This window comes from Macaca nemestrina, chromosome 6 (assembly GCF_043159975.1).
Source record: "Macaca nemestrina isolate mMacNem1 chromosome 6, mMacNem.hap1, whole genome shotgun sequence".
Lineage (NCBI taxonomy): Eukaryota > Metazoa > Chordata > Mammalia > Primates > Cercopithecidae > Macaca > Macaca nemestrina.
Genome location: NC_092130.1, coordinates 93,484,555 through 93,504,723, shown reverse-complemented (window position 1 = coordinate 93,504,723; position 20,169 = coordinate 93,484,555). Strand labels below are relative to the sequence as shown.

The window sequence follows — 20,169 nt, the reverse complement described above, 5'->3', positions numbered from 1 at the left end:
CCATGTGAATGCACCTATTGGAAGGACACTGTTAGAATAACCTGGAATTGTTTTTATCTTTACAATAGTCATCATGAATACAGTGGTATTTATTCTTAAAATATCTCTTTGTAGATTTGTGCTTTATAAAATTATTTCCTTTTCTGGAATGGCTGAAACAAATGGCACAGATCCTCAGATACACTGACTTGTGATCAAAATCAGCTGTTAAGTTGATGAAAAAGCCACCCAAACTGAAAAGGAAGTCTGAGGTTTTCCATTCCAAGTAGTAGAATTAATTAACTTAATTAAAAGCAGACCTTTTCTTTTTTTAAATAGGGCTCTAAAATTATTGAAAACCCTTGTTTTTGGAAACAAAGTCACATCAATACTGGCTTTCTAGAACAGATTCTCTAGGACATATTGCTACTACTTTATTACACAGCAGGACTAGAGGAAGGAATGCAACAGCAAACTCCATAGTAATAATTGACAATGAAATCCAGTTATTTAGTTTTAAAAATATGAGTCAATATTTAAAACACTATAAACATATTTTCATAGCATTGTAGAAAGTTGCTATCAGAGAGCTTGGATTGGAACATAGGAAGCCTGGATTCACAGCCCCTCATGCAGTTGTACCTGTTTCTAAGTTAATTTCATTAGCCAAGGAAATACTCAGAGGGAAAAAGTAAATTTAGCTTTTTTGTTGCTATTAATAATAGTATGATTAAATTTTCTCTAATATGCTGTTTGCTAAGTATTTATATTATGTTTCCATGGGAACTTTTTCTGTATGTATCTTTTTACTATTTCCCCAAAGAATGCAGTTATAAGACAAACATGAAATTTGGCAGTTAAATGAAGTAATGGTTATGGAATTTCAGAGGATAGAGAATTGAATTAAAATAGTCATCCACATTTTGGGTTTTTAAGTTGTTCATGTCAATCAAAATAGAACAACGCTTCTTCCAGGAAATGAATGCAGAAAAAGCTTTACTTTAAAAAGGGGAAGAAAAGGTTATTTAATGTTTTTAAACTCCAATTCTTTTTTGGTTTAGTTTTGCTTTAATATTAGAAAGATAAATAATGGCAGACTTTAAAGAATATTTAAATGTATCATAATGTAACTAACCATCAAATGTTCATGATAAAATCAGTGAGGCTGAGCTTTAAAATGGTCTGGGGGAATGACCACAACTAATAACAGCTTGTGCCAGACAAAAAATAAGGAACCTGTTACAGCCCTAGTCTGATTTACAATAAAATCATATCCTTTTATGATTAAGTTTTTACAGAGCAAATGGAGCTAAAAGGTAGCCTGTTTTGTTTTTTTGAGGGCTCCTGTTCTGGAATTATGAAAAGTAAAAAAGAAGATACTATAGATACTATGGCTATTACATCTCTTTTCAGGGCAAACAAGCATTTACTCACAAATATAGCTTTAAGTCCTATGGGATATAGCAAAACAGTAACTGCAGGTTTCTTCAGGACAGTTCTTTCGAGTTCAGTGGCAACTATTAATAGGTTTTTATTTTTAAAAATACTGATTTTTTTAATTAAAAAATAAAACAATCATTATATACTAGGCTGCTGCCTTTTCCCTGTGTTGAGAAAGAACCTTGTTTACAAACTGTTGCTTTTATACACAATTTAAATTTCTTTAAACAGGCCAGGCCATTCTCTGTAAATCTGGAGACATTCTAATGCAGCATTTTATGATGACAAGTTACTTTATATTGCCTGAGCCTGTTCTTACTGATGCTCAGGGTTGTTCTCAGTGATTTGTAATTACAGACCTAAAATACATTATGTGGGTACTTTATTTCCTGTTCTACATTTGTGTTTCAGGCTAAAGTAAGCCTGAAAACAAGATCCTTAGGAGATACAAACAGAGTGTGTAGAACATAGAACAAAATGTAGAACTACAATAAATGCCAACCAGCCTCTGCCAGGCACATTTTATAATTTATTAGAAACAAATCTATACCATGAAGTTGAAAGAAAGATGAAGACACATGTCCAACACCTGGGATCAAGTGAAGAGTGGTATTAAAAAGTTTTAATATCCTGTTTTTATGAAAGTCTCCACATTATGGACAATGTAATGGTTTATATGTAACTTGGACACATTTGATGTGGCTTTTTTGTTGTTTTGCAATCTGAGGCACACCCTCTCCCCTGAGATAATGCACAGCAACTTCAAAAGAAGGGAGTATGTGGAGAAAGCTAGAGGCAGGGTTCAGAAGCCTCCAGAAGAATAGTACTCAATTCTCCTGTGAGGCTTCAAATTGACACTGTAGTTTCTGGTAAATAAACAATCTACTGTATCCAAAATCTGCATTTATATTTTTGGGAGCTTTTCCTTATCTTGAAACTCTATAATATTAATTTTCCTTAACTGATAACAGTCATGCATACTTTTAGGTAAAAGCAATGATAACCCTTATAACGTAAAACAACTGATCAATTTATGACTATTAAGTGTTCAATTATCTGTCCCTGGGTCAATTCCAGTATAGTTTTAAGACTCCTCTCCATCACAGAACATTTCTGGGTCACCCCAAAATACTCCCTGCAAAATACTCAGGAACACTTAACAAACACTGGGCATACAACTTTTTATTAGTGACTTATCTAATCAACTCTTTGAAATTATTTTTCTAGCTAAAGAGGCTACAACCATCGATTTGAGTATCCTCGCAGAAACTGCATCACCCAGTTTATCCAAAGAACCACAAATGGTTTCTGATAGAACTACACCAATCATCCCTTTAGTTGATGAATTACCTGTCATTCCAACAGAGTTCCCTCCCGTGGGAAATATTGTCGATTTTGAACAGAAAGCCACAGTCCAACCTCAGGCTGTCACAGATAGTTTAGCCACCAAATTACTCACACCTACTGGCAGTAGCAAGAAGCCTTGGGATATGGACGACTACTCACCTTCTGCTTCAGGACCTCTTGGAAAGCCAGACATATCAGAATTTAAGGACGAAGTGCTCCAAAGTACAACTGTCGTCTCTCATTATGCCACCGATTCATGGGATGGTGTCGTGGAAGATACACAAACACAAGAATCGGTTACACAGATTGAACAAATAGAAGTGGGTCCTTTGGTAACATCTATGGAAATTTTAAAGCACATTCCTTCCAAGGAATTCCCTGTAACTGAAACACCATTTGTAACTGGAAGAATGACCCTGGAATCCAAAACTGAAAAGAAAACGGTAAGCACTGTTTCTGAATTGGTAACCACAGGTCACTATGGATTCACCTTGGGAGAAGAGGATGATGAAGACAGAACACTTCCAGTTGGATCTGATGAGAGCACCTTGATCTTTGACCAAACGCCTGAAGTCGTTACAGTGTCAAAGACTTCAGAAGACACCACCGACACTCAGTTAGAGGACTTGGAGACAGTCTTAGCATCCACAACTGTTTTGCCTTTAATTATGCCTGACAATAATGGATCATCCATGGATGACTGGGAACAGAGAGAAACTAATGGTAGGATAACGGAAGATTTTTTTGGCAAATATCTGTCTACTACACCTTTTCCATCACAGCATCATACAGAAATAGAATTGTTTCCTTATTCTGGTGATAAAATATTAGTAGAGGGAATTTCCACAGTTATTTATCCTTCTCCACAAACAGAAATGACACATAGAAGAGAAAGAACAGAAACACTAATACCAGAGATGAGAACAGATACTTATACAGATGAAATACAAGAAGAGATCACTAAAAGCCCATTTATGGGAAAAACAGAAGAAGAAGACTTCTCTGGGATGAAACTCTCTACATCTCCCTCAGAGCCAATTCATGTTACAGAGTCTTCTGTGGAAATGACCAAGTCTTTTGATTTCCCAACATTGACAACAAAGTTAAGTGCTGAGCCAACAGAAGTAAGAGATATGGAGGAAGAATTTACAGCAACTCCAGGTACTATAAAATATGATGAAAATACTACAACAGTGCATTTGACCCATAGTACTTTAAGTGTTGAAGCGGCCACCATATCAAAATGGTCATGGGATGAAGATAATATAACATCCAAGCCTTTAGAATCTACAGAACCTTCAGCCTCTTCAAAATTGCCCCCTGCCTTACTCACAACTGTGGGGATGAATGGAAAGGATAAAGAAATCCCAAGTTTCACTGAAGATGGAGCAGATGAATTTACTCTTATTCCAGATAGTACTCAAAAGCAGTTAGAGGAGATTACTGATGAAGACATAGCAGTCCATGGAAAATTCACAATTAGATTTCAGCCAACTACATCAATTGGTATTGCAGAAAAGTCAACTTTGAGAGATTCTATAACTGAAGAAAAAGTTCCACCTATCACAAGCACTGAAGGCCAAGTTTATGCAACCATGGAAGGAAGTACTTTGGGTGAAGTAGAAGATGTGGACCTCTCTAAGTCAGTATCTACTGTTCCCCAACTTGCACACACTTCAGAGGCAGAAGGATTAGCATTTGTTAGTTATAGTAGCACCCAAGAGCCTATTACTTATGTAGACTCTTCCCATACCATTCCTCTTTCTGTAATTCCCAAGACAGACTGGGGAGTGTTAGTACCTTTTGTTCCATCAGAAGATGAAGTTCTAGGTGAACCCTCTCAAGACATACGTGTCATTGATCAGACTCACCTTGAAGTGACTATTTCTCCGGAAACTATAAGAACAACAAAACTCACAGAGGAAACAACTCAGGAAGAATTCCCTTGGAAAGAACAGACTGCAGAGAAACCAGTTCCTGCTCTCAGTTCTACAGCTTGGACTCCCAAGGAGGCAGTAACACCACTGGATGAACAAGAGGGTGATGGATCAGCGTATACAGTCTCTGAAGACGAATTGTTGACAGGTTCTGAGAGTGTCCCAGTTTTAGAAACAACTCCAGTTGGAAAAATTGATCACAGTGTGTCTTATCCACCAGGTGCTATAACTGAGCACAAAGTGAAAACGGTTGAAGTGGTAACACTAACACCAAGCATTGGGCCAAAAGTATCTATAAGTCCAGGGCCTGAACAAAAATATGAAACAGAAGGTAGTAGTACAACAGGATTTACATCATCTTTGAGTCCTTTTAGTACCCACGTTACCCAGCTTATGGAAGAAACCACTACTGAGAAAATATCCCTAGAGGATATTGATTTAGGCTCAGGATTATTTGAAAAGCCCAAAGCCACAGAACTCATAGAATTTTCAACAATCAAAGCCACAGTTCCAAGTGATATTACCACTGCCTTCAGTTCAGTAGACAGACTTCACACAACTTCAGCACTCAAGCCATCTTCCGCGATCACTAAGAAACCGCCTCTCATCGACAGGGAACCTGGTGAAGAAACAACCAGTGACATGGTAATCATTGGAGAATCAACATCTCATGTTCCTCCCACTACCCTTGAAGATATTGTAGCTAAGGAAACAGAAACCGATATTGATAGAGAGTATTTCACGACTTCAAGTCCTCCCACTACACAGCCAACAAGACCACCCACTGTGGAAGACAAAGAGGCCTTTGGACCTCAGGCACTTTCTACACCACAGCCCCCAGCAAGGACAAAATTCCACCCTGACATTAATGTTTATATTATTGAGGTCAGAGAAAACAAGACAGGTAAGTCTTTGCTTTCTAGACTGCCATTGAAGGCAATCCGCATTTTATCTTGAAAGTTACTTTTGGGAAAAAAAAAATCAACATACCAAATGCTGCCGTTAGAAGATAACTGGAGTGTGAAAAATAAATGTTTTAGCTTCATATATTTATACAAGAATTGGAAGAATATGTTAAACAATGTGGAAGAATGTTAGATACAATTTTATGTTAAAAGTCATAAGAAGCCCTGCTTTGTCATCTAATATAACCAAATCATCACTGTTACATCACTTCAGAACATGCAGAACAAAATGTTTTAATTTCAGTGTCTTTTCATACATTACTACTCAAGTGTAGCACTAGACTGTGTTAACATTCCATTGGTCTTTAACTATTAACCTTCAGTACTTACAATGTGGATGGCTAAAATGGTTTTGCATATCCCTAAGGTTAACAGAAAGATATTTAAAGGTTTGCTTTGGTTTTTCTTTTCCAGGATTTTACAGGTTTATTATATGGCTTGTGTGGTGGGTAATAGGTCTCTAATGTAAGTGTTATTTTAATGTAAATGCAACATATTCTTATGCTGTTGTTTTGGGGTATTATACTGTGGTTTTATCTATTTAGAGCAAATACAGCCTAGCTTAGTTGTAGGGAGTATTATAGTTTATTGTATTAAATATAATTTCAGAAGGTGGCTATGTATGCATTATCCTTGCTTCCTAAAAACCAGGCTGTAACGTTGTTTATTTTATGATTTAATTATTTTACCGCTAGGAATATTTGTGATGTCTTCTATTCCACTCAAATATTTTAGCTCTCTGACAGAACCCGTAAAAGCTCTTTGTTTACATTGATTAATACTTGCAGTTGTCATGATAAAATATGATTTATTGCTGTCTAAAGGTGAGACCCCACCATCTTTTACATTTGATGAACTGAGTTGAGAATATATAGCAAATGCAGTTCAATAAATCAATTCAGGTTTGTCTCTTTCTAATTTAGAAATTAAGATCTTGTTTTTTTGTTAATTTGCTATATTCTCATTTTCATATAGAATTAAATGAATAAGTATTCATGTTTTTCTTGACCTGGCTCTGAGAAGACAGAATAGAAGAATTTTTTTTTAAGCAGGGTTTCTATCTTGCTGTTGGAATATTCCCTTTCAAGTGTCATTTTTCTGAAGACTGATGCTATCCTCATTAGAGTGCTCAGGAGTGCACCTATTGGAAACAAACAAGTAGCGTTATTGTCAAGTGTGTTTGCATGTTGTGCTGTTGGTGGAAACTTCATGGCTTCTATAGGTTTCTACTCTCCAGAATTTTCCGTGTGAAAACTTTCTTGTCAGTGAATAGTAGAGAAGAGAACACACCCACAGAATATTAAAATTAATCTCCACTTCCCAATATAGTTTCAAAAGGTTAGGATTTGATCATGATTTTCTTGCTAATGATATTGTTTCTTGGAAATCATAACATATTTCCTCTTTTCTACATCCTTTTCCATCTCTCGGAACTGGTGTAGGAAAGAGAAAATGAATTGCCAAGAAGTCGGAATGAGGATTGCGTTAGTAAGGCTGGAAAAGAGACAGGAATATAACTATGAAAGAAAAAAAGTAAAGAGAAGCAAAAAGTAAATGACTACTAACACTTAGTTTCATAATTCAAACAAATACTTGAATGGATATGCAGATTGTTTTTCAATTGATATTATCCTGTTAGTGTAGATAATAAGTTGAGTTGAATAGTATAAAATCCAGTAAAAATGTTCTGCATTTAAAAACTCTTCTAAGTGGGAAACTGCCAGTTAAAGTTAGGATAGTCAAATTACAAAATGGAAAAAGTGAAACTTGATCTCTCTGAAAGAATTGGCAGTCATCAGAAAAAAAGAACTAAGTTATAAATGGTTACTGGAAATGGAGGGTCTGAGTAAGCTAAACCTGAAACAATTTATTACAAAGGTGTATATTTATAAGCGAATTGTGGACTTGATTCAGCTAGACCTGGGAGACATATATAGGTGTTTCTTCTCCTTACTTCTGCTTCTAAAATGTGGAACTATAATCCACCTTCAGATTAATTTTGTTTTGTATAATAATAATGGGTCAGAAAACTGTGCAATACTTGGTTACTTCCGTCAGGCAGAATTCTAATGTGAGAGTGTGTGTATGTGTGTACAGGGGAGGGGATGTATCTGTGGAATAATTACATATCTACCTACCTACCTTCTTACCTACCTACCTACCTGTCATCATCTGTATTTTTATGTGTTCTGTATATGCTCTTCTCCTTAACTAAAAGCATTGTTTATTGTCTTCATAAGACAATGAAGTTTACTCACCTCTAACTGCTCACCTATACTAATATTATTTATTTTCTATGAGAAATTTTATCTTCCAACATTTTGAGCTTTGGCAAGGGAAAATCCTAAAGCAGATGTTCAATTAATGAGTTTCAAGGCAGGTGTATACCTTAATAAGGAAAAGTGCACATGTGCCTGGAGAACCAACCTTTTTATGTATCAAGGCACACTTTTCCAGACTGGAAAGTCCTTGGTGCGTGTGTGAACTTGTATAAATCTATTCACAGGAATAGAATACACCTTTATATATACTGTGTATCCAAGTAAGCAAAAATACCACCCATGCTATTCTAAACCCAGGCATTCAATAATTTTTTGCTGTACTCAGCGAGTCATATAAATCTTTTTTTTTTTTTTTTTTTTTTTACTACTATGAAACAAAACATGCTACTCAGGACACACTTATGTTATACTTGCTCAAATGGATCTTAATAGCAACTTACGGTGCTGTTGCTAGAGGGCAACTGTAGTTAGCAGTTAAAAAAATCTGAAGGAACTTTTCAGCTCATAAAAGTTTTATGAGCTGAAAAATGCTATGGGGTGTGTTTAACAGTGGTTCAGGGGATACTGAAAACTTTACTCCTGTCTATTTCAGGAGTAATTTGCACACCTGCATTTTGAAAAATTATTGAAAGGCTTTCTTTGTGAACATGCATGAAGGCCAGAATTTGAAGGTGTAGGAAGAGTTTCTTCAACTCTAGACTTTTTTTTTTAAAGAGCACTCCTCTAAATCATCTAAAATGTCACAAGGTAGTGGAACAGAACTGCGAATGTTTTTAAAAACTGACAAACAGGTATTTTTAAATCAAAGAATAATTTAGAAATGTATGGATATTAAATACCAACGTTATTATGCAAATGCTCATAGTTATAACCTTAAAATAGGCAGCTTATTACCTTTTTTAACAAACAAATTCATATATGCTACTTACTATGTGTCAGACCAGGTTGATGCTCTCTTGTTAGGTGTTCTTTTTCCTACTAGTTTTATAACTTATATCTACCCAAATGTATGTGTGCAGATGCAAAGCAATATTAAATTAAATGATAGAAAGATTAAGATGTTAGTAAAATTATTAGTGTAATGCTATTAAAGATTAATTAGATTTTGAGAAATATACAAAAAGCTAAAGACTTATTGTCTAAATATGGTGTTATGGAAAGGATAAAGAACAAGGAACATTGGCTCTGAGGGCAGGAGACATCTGGGCAGATACCAATATTTACATCATTGATTGCAGAGTCATCACATTTTTTTTTTTGAGATGGAGTCTTGCTCTGTCACCCAGGCTGGAGTACAGTGGGGTGATCTCGGCTCCTTGCAATCTCTGCCTCCTGGGTTCAAGCGATTCTCCTGCCTCAGCCTCCCAAGTAGCTGGGATTACAGGTGATCACCACTATGCCTGGCGAATTTTTGTATTTTTGGTAGGGACAGGGTTTCAGCATCTTGGCCTGGCTGGTCTTGAACTCCTGACCTCGTGATCCACCTGCCTTGGCCTCCCAAAGTGTTGGGATTACAGGCGTGAGCCACTGCACCCAGCCAAGTCATCACTTTTTAGAAGGTAATATTTATTTAAGATAGTCTCATATAATTTTTTTAAATCACATATTTCCTATTTTTATAGAATTTTATAGAAAGTTTTAATTATAGAAAAATTATTTTCTGATTTGTTATTATGAGATCCAGGTCCTTTCTTCAAACAAAATGTTATCGAGAGCCCCCGTATCTTGAACAGACAAAAGAGTAGCTGTGTTGGTTAATGTTTTAGGGGGACATGGGGAGCCTCAATCCCTTGGGACCTCCTCCTCATCTCCTGTGGTGGTTTCTAAAATAACATGTACCTAGAACACAGCTAGAAAAAGAATGATATCTAGACAATTCAAAATAAAGCAAAAACAGTGACTCATTCCTGAGAGAATTAAGTTATTAAAAGTAAAAATATTTCAAAAATTGGTCTGATTATATCTTTATCTCATTATAATGATACACATTTAACATTTACCTTTGAATAGCACTATGCATGGTGCTGAATAAAACACATTAAACAAATATTGTTTCAATCTTATTGATGCCTATATGTCATCAAGATAATATATAATGGTATGTCAGAGTCTCACATGTATGTGCAAAACTAAGTCATCATCAAATTCACACTTTGGGTTTGATACTTTCAGACCGCTTTTTCTATATATTATCATGTCTAAACCTCAAAGATAGTTTGTGAGACAACTAAGACAACTAGGGGAAGCAGATAGGCAAACGAAGGTACACTGAGCCTGACATTCTTGGCATTGGGTCTAGCAGCCCTGGCCCTCTTTGGAGCATTTTTGCTATAAAGTGATTCTCTCCCCTGATGAGCTCTGAGAAAACAACCACCCCCTGCCCAGTCGCTTAGGTACTGCCCTGTCTGTCAATTCCTGAAAGAGCAAACTCTGGGAAGACTGGTTTCTCATTGGCATTCTAGTGGTTTGTTAAGAATATATAATTTAGATTTGGTTGCTGCTAATATGGGGCACTATGCATGCTATTCAGATACCTGACATAGCAAGGAAAGCGCGTGCTGAAATTGGTAGTATGTTATTCTGCAGTTCTGGGCAGCTTCTTTCCTGTAGAATTTTGGAGCACATCTCTGAAAGTGGATCGGTCTGGTGCCTGCACACGTCCGTGGTTCCTTTTCCTGAGCTCCAACTGTGGCTCTCTGCCAGAGAAGCACATTTTTCTGCAGAGAATTAGGATGGCTTCCCCCATCTCTCAAGGACTGTCCCTTTTCTAGAAAAGAATCAAGTTCCTCTTCTATTAGTCAAATAAAAGGGAGGAGAATGTTTGTCTTCCTTTCCTTTCTGTAGTGTTAAGAAAATAAAATGACCGTAATGATTCTAAATTATCAGTGAGCTTAACACTATACTATAGACCAAAGATTACCTTTTAAAAAAGTCCTTTGAGGTGAAATATTTTGTATATATAACAAATAGGTGCACATATAAACACACACATACAGAATCTCAATATTTTAACACCACTTTGAGTAGTTTTACTAACCCACTAACCTTGAGGAAAAAGTTAAGAAATTGAAAGTGTTTTCTTCAAAAGTTGAGGTTTAACAATAAAAGGCATTACTTTGATAACCAAAAGGAACTTTATCTTCTTCCTAAAATGAAACAATGCCTATTCTGAAAATGGCACTTACAGTTACAATTTGCCATTATCAAAGCTACCACTGAGGTAGGGACATTGTCTAAAACAAATACCACTTAGCATTTATTGGCAGTTACCTTGAGAGAGACCCATGCACCATCTTCCAGCAGAGCACAGTCAATCAAATCACCTTCAGGTAAAGCTATAGCATGTCTAGTCCTTTGACAGATATTAAAGGTGGTCATAAAAGAAACATAAACCATAGGCTGTGCTCCTAAGGCCTTTAAGTGCATATTGGCCAGATAACATTAACACAATCAAATACAATTGTCATACTAAAACATATAGTGACACAGTAGGTAGTATGGTATGACCAACTGTGAATGATAGGTGAGGTCAGAAAAGGAAGGAATCAATAATGGCAGGAAGTTACAGAATATTTCATGAGAAGGAGGGGACTTATGCTAGTCTCTGTTGGAGGGATAGATTACAATCCAATTAATGAGAGGCCAGTTATTAGCCAATTGCTTCCCAACTTAGGCTCACCAGTGGGGTTAAGGAGGCCCAAGTATAAACAGCTGTTTTTCTAAATAGAGCTTCTAAACAGCTTCTGAAGGAGGCCATGTCATCCCAGCACTATTTGACATGGCCTGCTTCGAAAGCTGAGTACCTTCATAGGCTTCACGCAGAAACTAGTACAGTTTCTGGAAACCAGAGTTATTCTCCCAGCTTCTTGAGGAAGGAGTGTTCTCATACTTTTCTGAGCTTCAGTGATTCATACATTTTGATAAGACAGCATGTTCTGTGGGTTAAGTACATTTACCTTTTCAGAATATATTCCCATGAAGTATCATGGTTCAGAATTACACACTTACAAAGTTAAATGGCATAAAACTACTTTGTAAAAAGTGCTTACACTCTCTAAAAGGTGATTTAAAGGTTTATAACATCTCAATTCAAGTGAATACTGAATCAGTAGGATTATAGAGCAGGTGCTCTAAGTTAGGGAATCTGGAGTCAGTCTCTCCTTTGCTTACGTGCAATGTGGACCAAGGGATTTCTCAGTTTTTCTGTCAGAATTTTTAACATGGTAAAATGGCTATTACTATATGGAATGATATTTCCTAAACTTCAACACATACTCTTTCTCCAAATCACAGAGTTTATGAAACAAAGATACACACACACACACACCACACACACACACATATACAGATAATATACAGATACATTTTTTCTAATTTATTTAACAGTCAAATAATGACAATATACTAACTACAGTAGAACTGGATTTTTTTGAAGTAGATTCTAGTTAATATTCTGAACCAACATGGAGATGTAGTTAGTTTGTTTCGTAGGATACATGGAAGAGGCAGTTAATGTGGTAGAAAGAGCCTTTGGAAAGAGACCTGGGTTTACTGTCAACATTGTTACAGGAGCCACTCTGTATCCACAATTCTGTGTCCTCTGATTTGACCAAACATGGATAGAGAATATTTGAAAAAAAAAAAAAAAGCACCACAATAACAAAGAACAATACAACAATAAAAAATAACACAAATAAAACCCCAACACACTGTAATAACTATACAGCATTTATATTGTATTAGGTATTATAAGTAATTTAGAGACAACTTAAAGTATATGTATATGAATGTATGTATAGGATTCCTGCAAATACCGTGTCATTCTATAGAAAGGACTTGAATACCATGGATTTTGGTATCATTGGGGGTCCTAGAACCAATCCCCCTTGGCTATTGAGGGATAACTCTATTTACAGTCTGTTTGGTCTTATATAAATTACTTAACCTGCACAGGCCTCAGTGGTTACATAATTAAAAATTTATAATAATACTACAACCTCACCACATTGCTTAAAGAAGGGGATCTCAGAGTGATTGCCACATGCAAGTCGCTGGGACAGGTATTTCACACATTTAATACTCCTTCAGTGACTAGAAAGCACCAAGCACAATGCCTGATACATAGTAATGACTTAGTACAAATTCATCCCCTATGGGCTTTAAAAATTATTTCATTTCCAACTTCTAAGTACAGGAAAATATAGACTGTTTTGTACTAAATAGGTAAAAGCGAAATGATCTTAAAATTCAAGATCATTTATGCCACAAGGAGCCAAGTATAATTGTACTTTAGTGTCTGCTTGACTGAAATAACTTCTTAAAATTTGAACCTGACATAGGTTGTGTTTTTTTGGGTGGTGCCATTTTGGGTGCAAATCAGAAGCAGCTGCAGCCCTTATTTAAAATTTAAATGTAGTATTGGCTCTATAGGACCTAAGAATAGAATTTATTAGCTTTTTGCTTTTTCTCAGGTGTGAAAGTTTGGCTTATGATTTTGATAACTACCAATTTAATTTTTTTCTCATAAAAATCATTTTACAAATTCTCGATACATTTCCCCAGGTATTGGGCCTAGCTTCTTGCATATTTATAGAATGGATGGACATTCCCTGCTGTCTTTTTGTTGTTGTCAAGGAAACCCCCAGTTCTCTACACAGGGATTACATTCTTCTTTCTTAATAGCTCTTAGATCGTTCATTTGTGCAATGAATAAAAAATGTATTCACAGGTCCAGACAGTGTTCAGAACTTTTTTGGTGGGTGAGGGGCGTAGCTAAGGGGAGAGACGTGCCTGGTGAGAGGAGCAATAGGAATAAAAGAAAAGGAAAAATAAATGCTTGCTGAGGTTCCATTTTAATGAGGTAAAGCTGAAAAAATTATGCTTTAAAAAAGACATTGCCTATTTTTGTCAGTTTAGAAAGTGTATAACATTACTTTTCATTGAGGCCAGTGTTTCATGTACAAAAATGTTAGTTATTAAGTGGCTTCATTAAGAGAATGGTTCCAAGAATGGGGCCCAGGTTGGTGGGAGTGGGATGGATGAGGGAGTAGTGATATGTTTTAGTAGAAACTATTTTCTCATTTCTATTGAAGTATTCTGAATTTTTTACAACCTAATTGAGGTGATATAAAATACGAAAATATTCCTTCATCCTGGGGCATCATGTGGACATCTGAGAATTCATTGATTACATTAAAAATGGTGTTCCTTAGAGAGAGTGCCAGTATTTAGACCTCTTGAGTATGAATCAGGAGGGAAACACACATCCATTGACAAGAAGATGGATATAATTATTTTTTAAGAGTGATTTGATCCTTTGGAGGAAAATAAATTCTGGTGAACCTTCTAAGTAACTGCTAGAATGATTGGGTAATGTATCCAGCTTTTGATTCTCCATAAATAATGTAAGTCTTAAAAAGGAGATTTTAAACTAGAAAAAAGGAATCTCTGGAGTGAGAGGAAAAGTTTGATTATATTTCAGTATCTATGTCTATGAAAAGTTGATACACGGTGTCACTGTGTTATACCCAAACTTGCTTATACACATGTATAACCAGTACACAGTAAGTACCGTGACTGGCTTTTAGTGATGTTATCTTTTGACCTTGTAGTACAGTCTCCCTGGTGTCTCACAAGGGTAGTTTACTAACTTTGGCCATGTGCTTCATACAGTAGGTTTCTGGAGGTTTTGTTTTTTCTAAGATGGGAAAGGGAAAAGGTAATGTATTTTTCTGGAGAGTATATTGGAATATAGTATAATCATCATTTTCACTATGCTGCACTTCGGGACGGCTGTCTATTGTATTTTTTAAATAAGAAAACAAAATCTTTTTGTTACACATTAAAATAAAATTCATTTTAATAAAGAAATGTGATCCTAATATACTCTGCTGAGTAGATTGGTATACATTTATATTTAATTAAAAACTCTTAAACTTAAATTGTAAAATTCCCCAAAGAGAACGTGAACTTTAACCAGCTGCCTATGCATCTTAGCAACTATGTTTTGTGTCTGGTAACAGTATGACTGGAAGACTTGTGCTCTGTCTACACAACTTTCTTATGAAGTACTTAAAAATACTTGGTGAATAATTTGAGGTCAGCTAGCAATAAAGCTTTGTGTGAAATGTCATTAAAAAAGCCTATTAACCATGGTACTGGTATATTCAAGTCAAGCTGTTAAAATACATTCATATAAACATAGAAAAGATTATGCATACACTCTGTGGAGTTCTGTGGTTTGACTCTTGAAATCCAAATAAAAGTTATATTGCTTTTTGAGTAAAATTCTAGAATAGAGCAGTCTTTTATAAGACTAAGAGTTTCATCTAAGAGCTTGGAATGTCAATTACACCATTGGGTTGCTCTGTTCCTGCGAAATAGAGCAGATCACCATTTCAGAATGAGATACCTCCTCTCACAATAGCACAGGTGTACCCTCCACCCCCTTACTATACACCACAAAGAAACGTTTCTGGTTTACAATAATCTCTGTTGAGATTCTCTAATAACATGTGTGGTGGGTGGAGGTGGTGACAGGAAATGGGGATGAAGAGGTAATTTCAGAGGAAGAATAAACTAAGGGGGCAAGTAGGATTTGGTAAGATGCAAGGGGTTAGTGACAGACATTTGGGTGACATGGCAGGGAAAAATTTATCTGCATATATTAATAATGATAGGTTTTATATCCCACCTCTCCCTGCTATGAGATGTTAGAAGTATGGGAAGAAATAAACTATACTGATAGAATAAAATTTCGATTGTATGTATAAGAAATGTCAGCAGAAAATTTTAACTTTAAAACCCTAGGTAATTAACATTTATCTCTCCTTCAAACTCATATTAAGAAATCCAGCCAGGTGCAGTGGTACACACCTGTAATCCCAGCACTTTGGGAGACTGAGGCAGGAGGATTGCTCAAACTCAAGAGTTTGAGGCTCCCTGTAATGGTACCCCTGCCATCCGGCCTGGGCGACAGATCAACACCCTGTCTAAAAGAAAAATTCAATAAAACCATTTGCAAGTTGTCACGACTTATTTAAAGAATAATAATGGTTGCTTAATTGTGAGACTATTACTTTCAGAAAAAGGAAAAAAATAATTTCAACTCCCATTTTGCATATTTTTTGAAATTACAGAATTCCTGTTTAGTAGACAGTTTTTTTTCTGGGGATCTAATATACGACATTAAGACTGTAGTTAATAAAATTGTATTGTATGAGGGATTTTGTTAAATAAGTAAATTTCAGTTGCTCTTCTCACAAAAAGATGGTATATATGTTAATCTGCTTCCTTTTACCATCTATATATATCCCATAACATCATATTGTAAACCTCAAATACACAATAGAGTTTATTTTAGAAAAAGAAAATTTCTATCATACTTATTAAATGAGCATATTATTTTATTTATATGTAGATTTACTTCTCAATTACTTAATTTATTTTGATGTGCTGCCAGCTTCTTGATGAGAAACGTAAGATGAAACTGCATAATACATTTCTGTTTTCTATCATTTTGAAGGCAAATCAGATCAAATTGTTGCGAGGTGGGTGGAGAAAGGAATCCTAACCTAAATTCAATGATTGGTACATTTGCAATAAGTACATTCAGGAAGTTTCCCATTAAAATAGGGGAAAAGAGTGTAGTAAGGCCAGTTCTCTAACTTACTGGCAGGAACATTTGTTTTAGAGAGAGAGAGAGAGAGGAACGGGGCAAGAAGAGACTTGGAAAGTACACTTGGGTCTCTCTGAAGTTGACAAGAGAGTGTTTACCCTAGGGTCTGATACATAACAGGCACTTAGTAGATTTTGAGAAATCAATTAGTGCCTGAAGAGATACTACATTCAGGGCATGCATGGTTGTGGTTGTAGTGAATTTCATTTTGTGTGCAAAAACCAATATGAAGCAATGCTGTGTTTGTGCAATGTATGCAAAGGTTCAGTCTCTGATATGCTTGTACTGCTGTGATTGAAACATTATCATATTTATTTAGGTTGGAAAATGGAATTTACTACATCAGACAGTTGGGTTTTTGGTGCAAAATTCTGGTATGATAGTCTAAAATGGCAAGGAAGTCCTTATAGATCTGTGAGCAATCGGAAGTGTTAGAGTTCTTGCTCTGAGTAGAATATGAACTAAAAGAATACTGTACTTTGTCAATTGGAGCTAAAATCAGAAACTATAAAGTGAATGCCATAGTCTTTAGTAGAATTAAGTATTCTTAATATGAGTTGATAGTTAGCTAAATTATTGTATAGTACTGATTTACAATTAGAGTTCTTCTTTATTTTCTTTCCTGGAAAAACAAAACAAACAAACAAACAACAAAACATTTCAGTGAGCATTATGACCATCCATCAGTTTCTTACCATACTGACATGTGACATGTTGGCATAACTTTGTGTCTTCTCTCTCTGCTTTTCTCCACCCCACTTTTTTTAGAGCCACGAACATACTTGACAGAACTTCCATCTGTAATTACTCAATAAGAAGATCATGAGATATGTCTGTATCAGTCTTATTTTTTTAAAGTAAAGAATTTACTTAGAAACCCAAGTAAATCTATAATAGGAATGAGTGTTTTTACCCTATTCTTGGCCTAGGAGTTTGTAAATATACAATATTGATCAGATATTTCCTTATTTATCCTTGTGTTTGGCTGGAGAAACCTAGCTGAATGGCTTGTTTTAACTTCATTATTTACAAGAGGGTACAAAATATGGTAGAGGTTCTTTATATGCTTGACACTGACCCATATTTCTTACTTAAAATCTTTTTTCTGTATTTAAATGAAAGTTATGGTGTCACCAAACAGGGTAAGTAAGAATTTAGTGTATCTGTGTCTAATATTTCTTAATCATCAATTCTAGTTTTATTTAAGTCTAATGAAGCAAAATAAAAGGGTTGCTTGCATGTGAAATGATAGTATGAGCAATTTAAGATATGCACATTTTTAAACTCCAGTTAAATCCCACGAAATCGTACTGAATAGTTTAACTGAGTCTGGCTTAATTCAACTATATTCAAATAGTTTTAGCAATGAGAGACTCCTGGCTTAGATAAAAATTGTTGATGTGAATATTTCAAGAGATTCTTTAGTACAGAAGGCATTTTAAATGCTGCCTCTCATATAGTTTAAACATTTTCTTCACATTCTTTTTTCATAGCATAAAGTTTACCTTCAATGCAAACTGTATTAAGAGGATGTTATCATCTGAATATTTTATGGTGTCCTGTTTTAAAACATATACACCATGGATACTATATATAAGATCAGAGTAACAACTTTAGTGACCTAATATTGAAGAAACCTAGTCTTTTTAATTATATATATTTTTAAATGACACGGCATTTAATAATTTCCCTGCACTTGGCAATTACTAATAATTGCAACATCTGTGTCAGAAATAATTTGTATTCATTTAATGTTTTTATAATACACTAGAGTTATATATTTATCTCACTTCTCTTTGTGGTAGAAATATTTTCTCATTCATTTGAATATCCATGTGCTGTAGTTTGTGTAGTTAAAAAGCTGAATATATAGAATGGAATGGAATAGAGAGATAAGAAATGAACTGTAGTGTGTAAAAGTTCAATAGGAAGGGTGTTTAGTTAGGGTAGGAATAACCCAGTCCTACACAGAAGTATTTTAGTGAAATAATTTAGTGAAGATGTGGTGGCATACAAAAGAGAGTTTTCTTTCTTGTTTCTATTAGAATAAAAGGGATAAATGTATATGTCTTCTGATTACATAAAAGTCTTATTGTCTGGGATTTTTAATTTAAAAAAAAATCAAGGAACTTCTGTGGAATTTGTCTTAGTAGTTCCTACACTTCTATATTTGTCTTGATTCATAAAATAGATTAGCATATAAGCAACACTGATTCCTCTTCAGTAGGGTTTTTTCTTCTCTGATGGAACAGCAAATGCTAGATATTGTTGCTTCTATACATAGAAGGAAATAGCTTCTTGCAACAGGAGCAATTCAGGAGAAAACAGTTGTTTTCTCCCCTTTAGATGATAGGGTGGGAAGCAGGGTTGGCTCCGTCATAATGGTTTCTCCTCAACACTTCTCGGGTTCAGCCTATGCATATGTGTTATGGATTGGGGATAGTTTGAAAACGAATTCTGCAGTATTATTCCTATGGGCAAGGTGGTGAGTAGTGTGGAATTCTTTGTCTTCTTTATGGATCAGTACATCCACAGGCACATTTTCATACTGCCTTGTCACTAAAAGTAAGGCAGCTGCAGTGACAGGACCCTGTCCTGGGACAGTTGAATGCCTCGATCATGAGGCCTCAGAATTTCCTCTTTCCTAGTGCCCAAGACAAGGAGCTTTGCTGATGTATTTCTGATAGCAGAAAAGGCCATTGAGCTTAGTGGTTGGTACCATATGGTAATTTACAATCTAGGAAATATTCTGATGACATGTGCTTTTCGAAGAATGCTAGTTAGAATATTTAGATAGGAGTCCTGAACTTTCTTCAGAGAAGATGTTAAGAAGAAGAACTAAAATTGACCTAATCTGGGTCACATCCCATGAAGGATAAAGGTCTACAGGTGTGGAAGGCTCTTTCTGGTCCTTTCAGTGAGCTATTTCCAACAGAGCCCTCCTATCCAGAGCTTCCCACTCTTGTGCATGGGATGTGGTTAAGCTCTTGTCTCAGTGCCACAGTGGGTAGAGGATGCCATTGCAATATGAAAGGGCTATAAATAATACTCTCTTGTTTTTCTATAAAACAATCTGCTCTAGAACAGATTATAAAGGGGCCAGAAGGAATCTCTTCTCATTTTCTTATTGAATAGAGAGTGTATAAATATTCCCTTACATAAAGGACAATTACTTTTTCTATATAGATCATATATAGAAATAGGTCTATAGAAAAAGTAATTAATTCTATATGATATGGCCTTGATTTTTAATTTTTAAATTGTTTTTATATGAAATAGTCTTAATTTTACTCTTTTTGCAGTTCACACAAAGATGAATTCCTGTACTTCAAGATTGCATTGTATATGTGATTCCTTGCTTCATTTTAAGGACTATGTCATTTTCTTAAATGCGTTGATGAGTGTTTATAACCTGTTTTAATAATGTTAAATTGAATTCATTTTTCTTATTGTTAATACAAAAACAGCAGATTTGAAGACTGAGAACCATATAAGAGGGTGATTGCACTTAATTATGAAAAGATTTGAATCCTTCTTTTTGT

General features: G+C 35.3%; 1 protein-coding gene across 3 annotated transcripts in view; it reads left to right on the top strand.

Annotated features, from left to right (window-relative positions):
- The window catches only part of LOC105475040 (versican), a 110,687-nt gene that overhangs the window by 44,793 nt on the left and 45,725 nt on the right, over positions 1 to 20,169 (top strand). For 2 of the 3 annotated variants that reach the window (XM_011729980.3, XM_011729978.3), the window contains exon 7: positions 2,647 to 5,607. The exons of the other annotated variant lie outside the window; for it this stretch is intronic. In XM_011729980.3, coding sequence (XP_011728282.2) covers positions 2,647 to 5,607 — 2,961 coding nt within the window. The remainder of the gene's footprint in view (positions 1 to 2,646; positions 5,608 to 20,169) is intronic. 3 annotated transcript variants of the gene reach the window in all.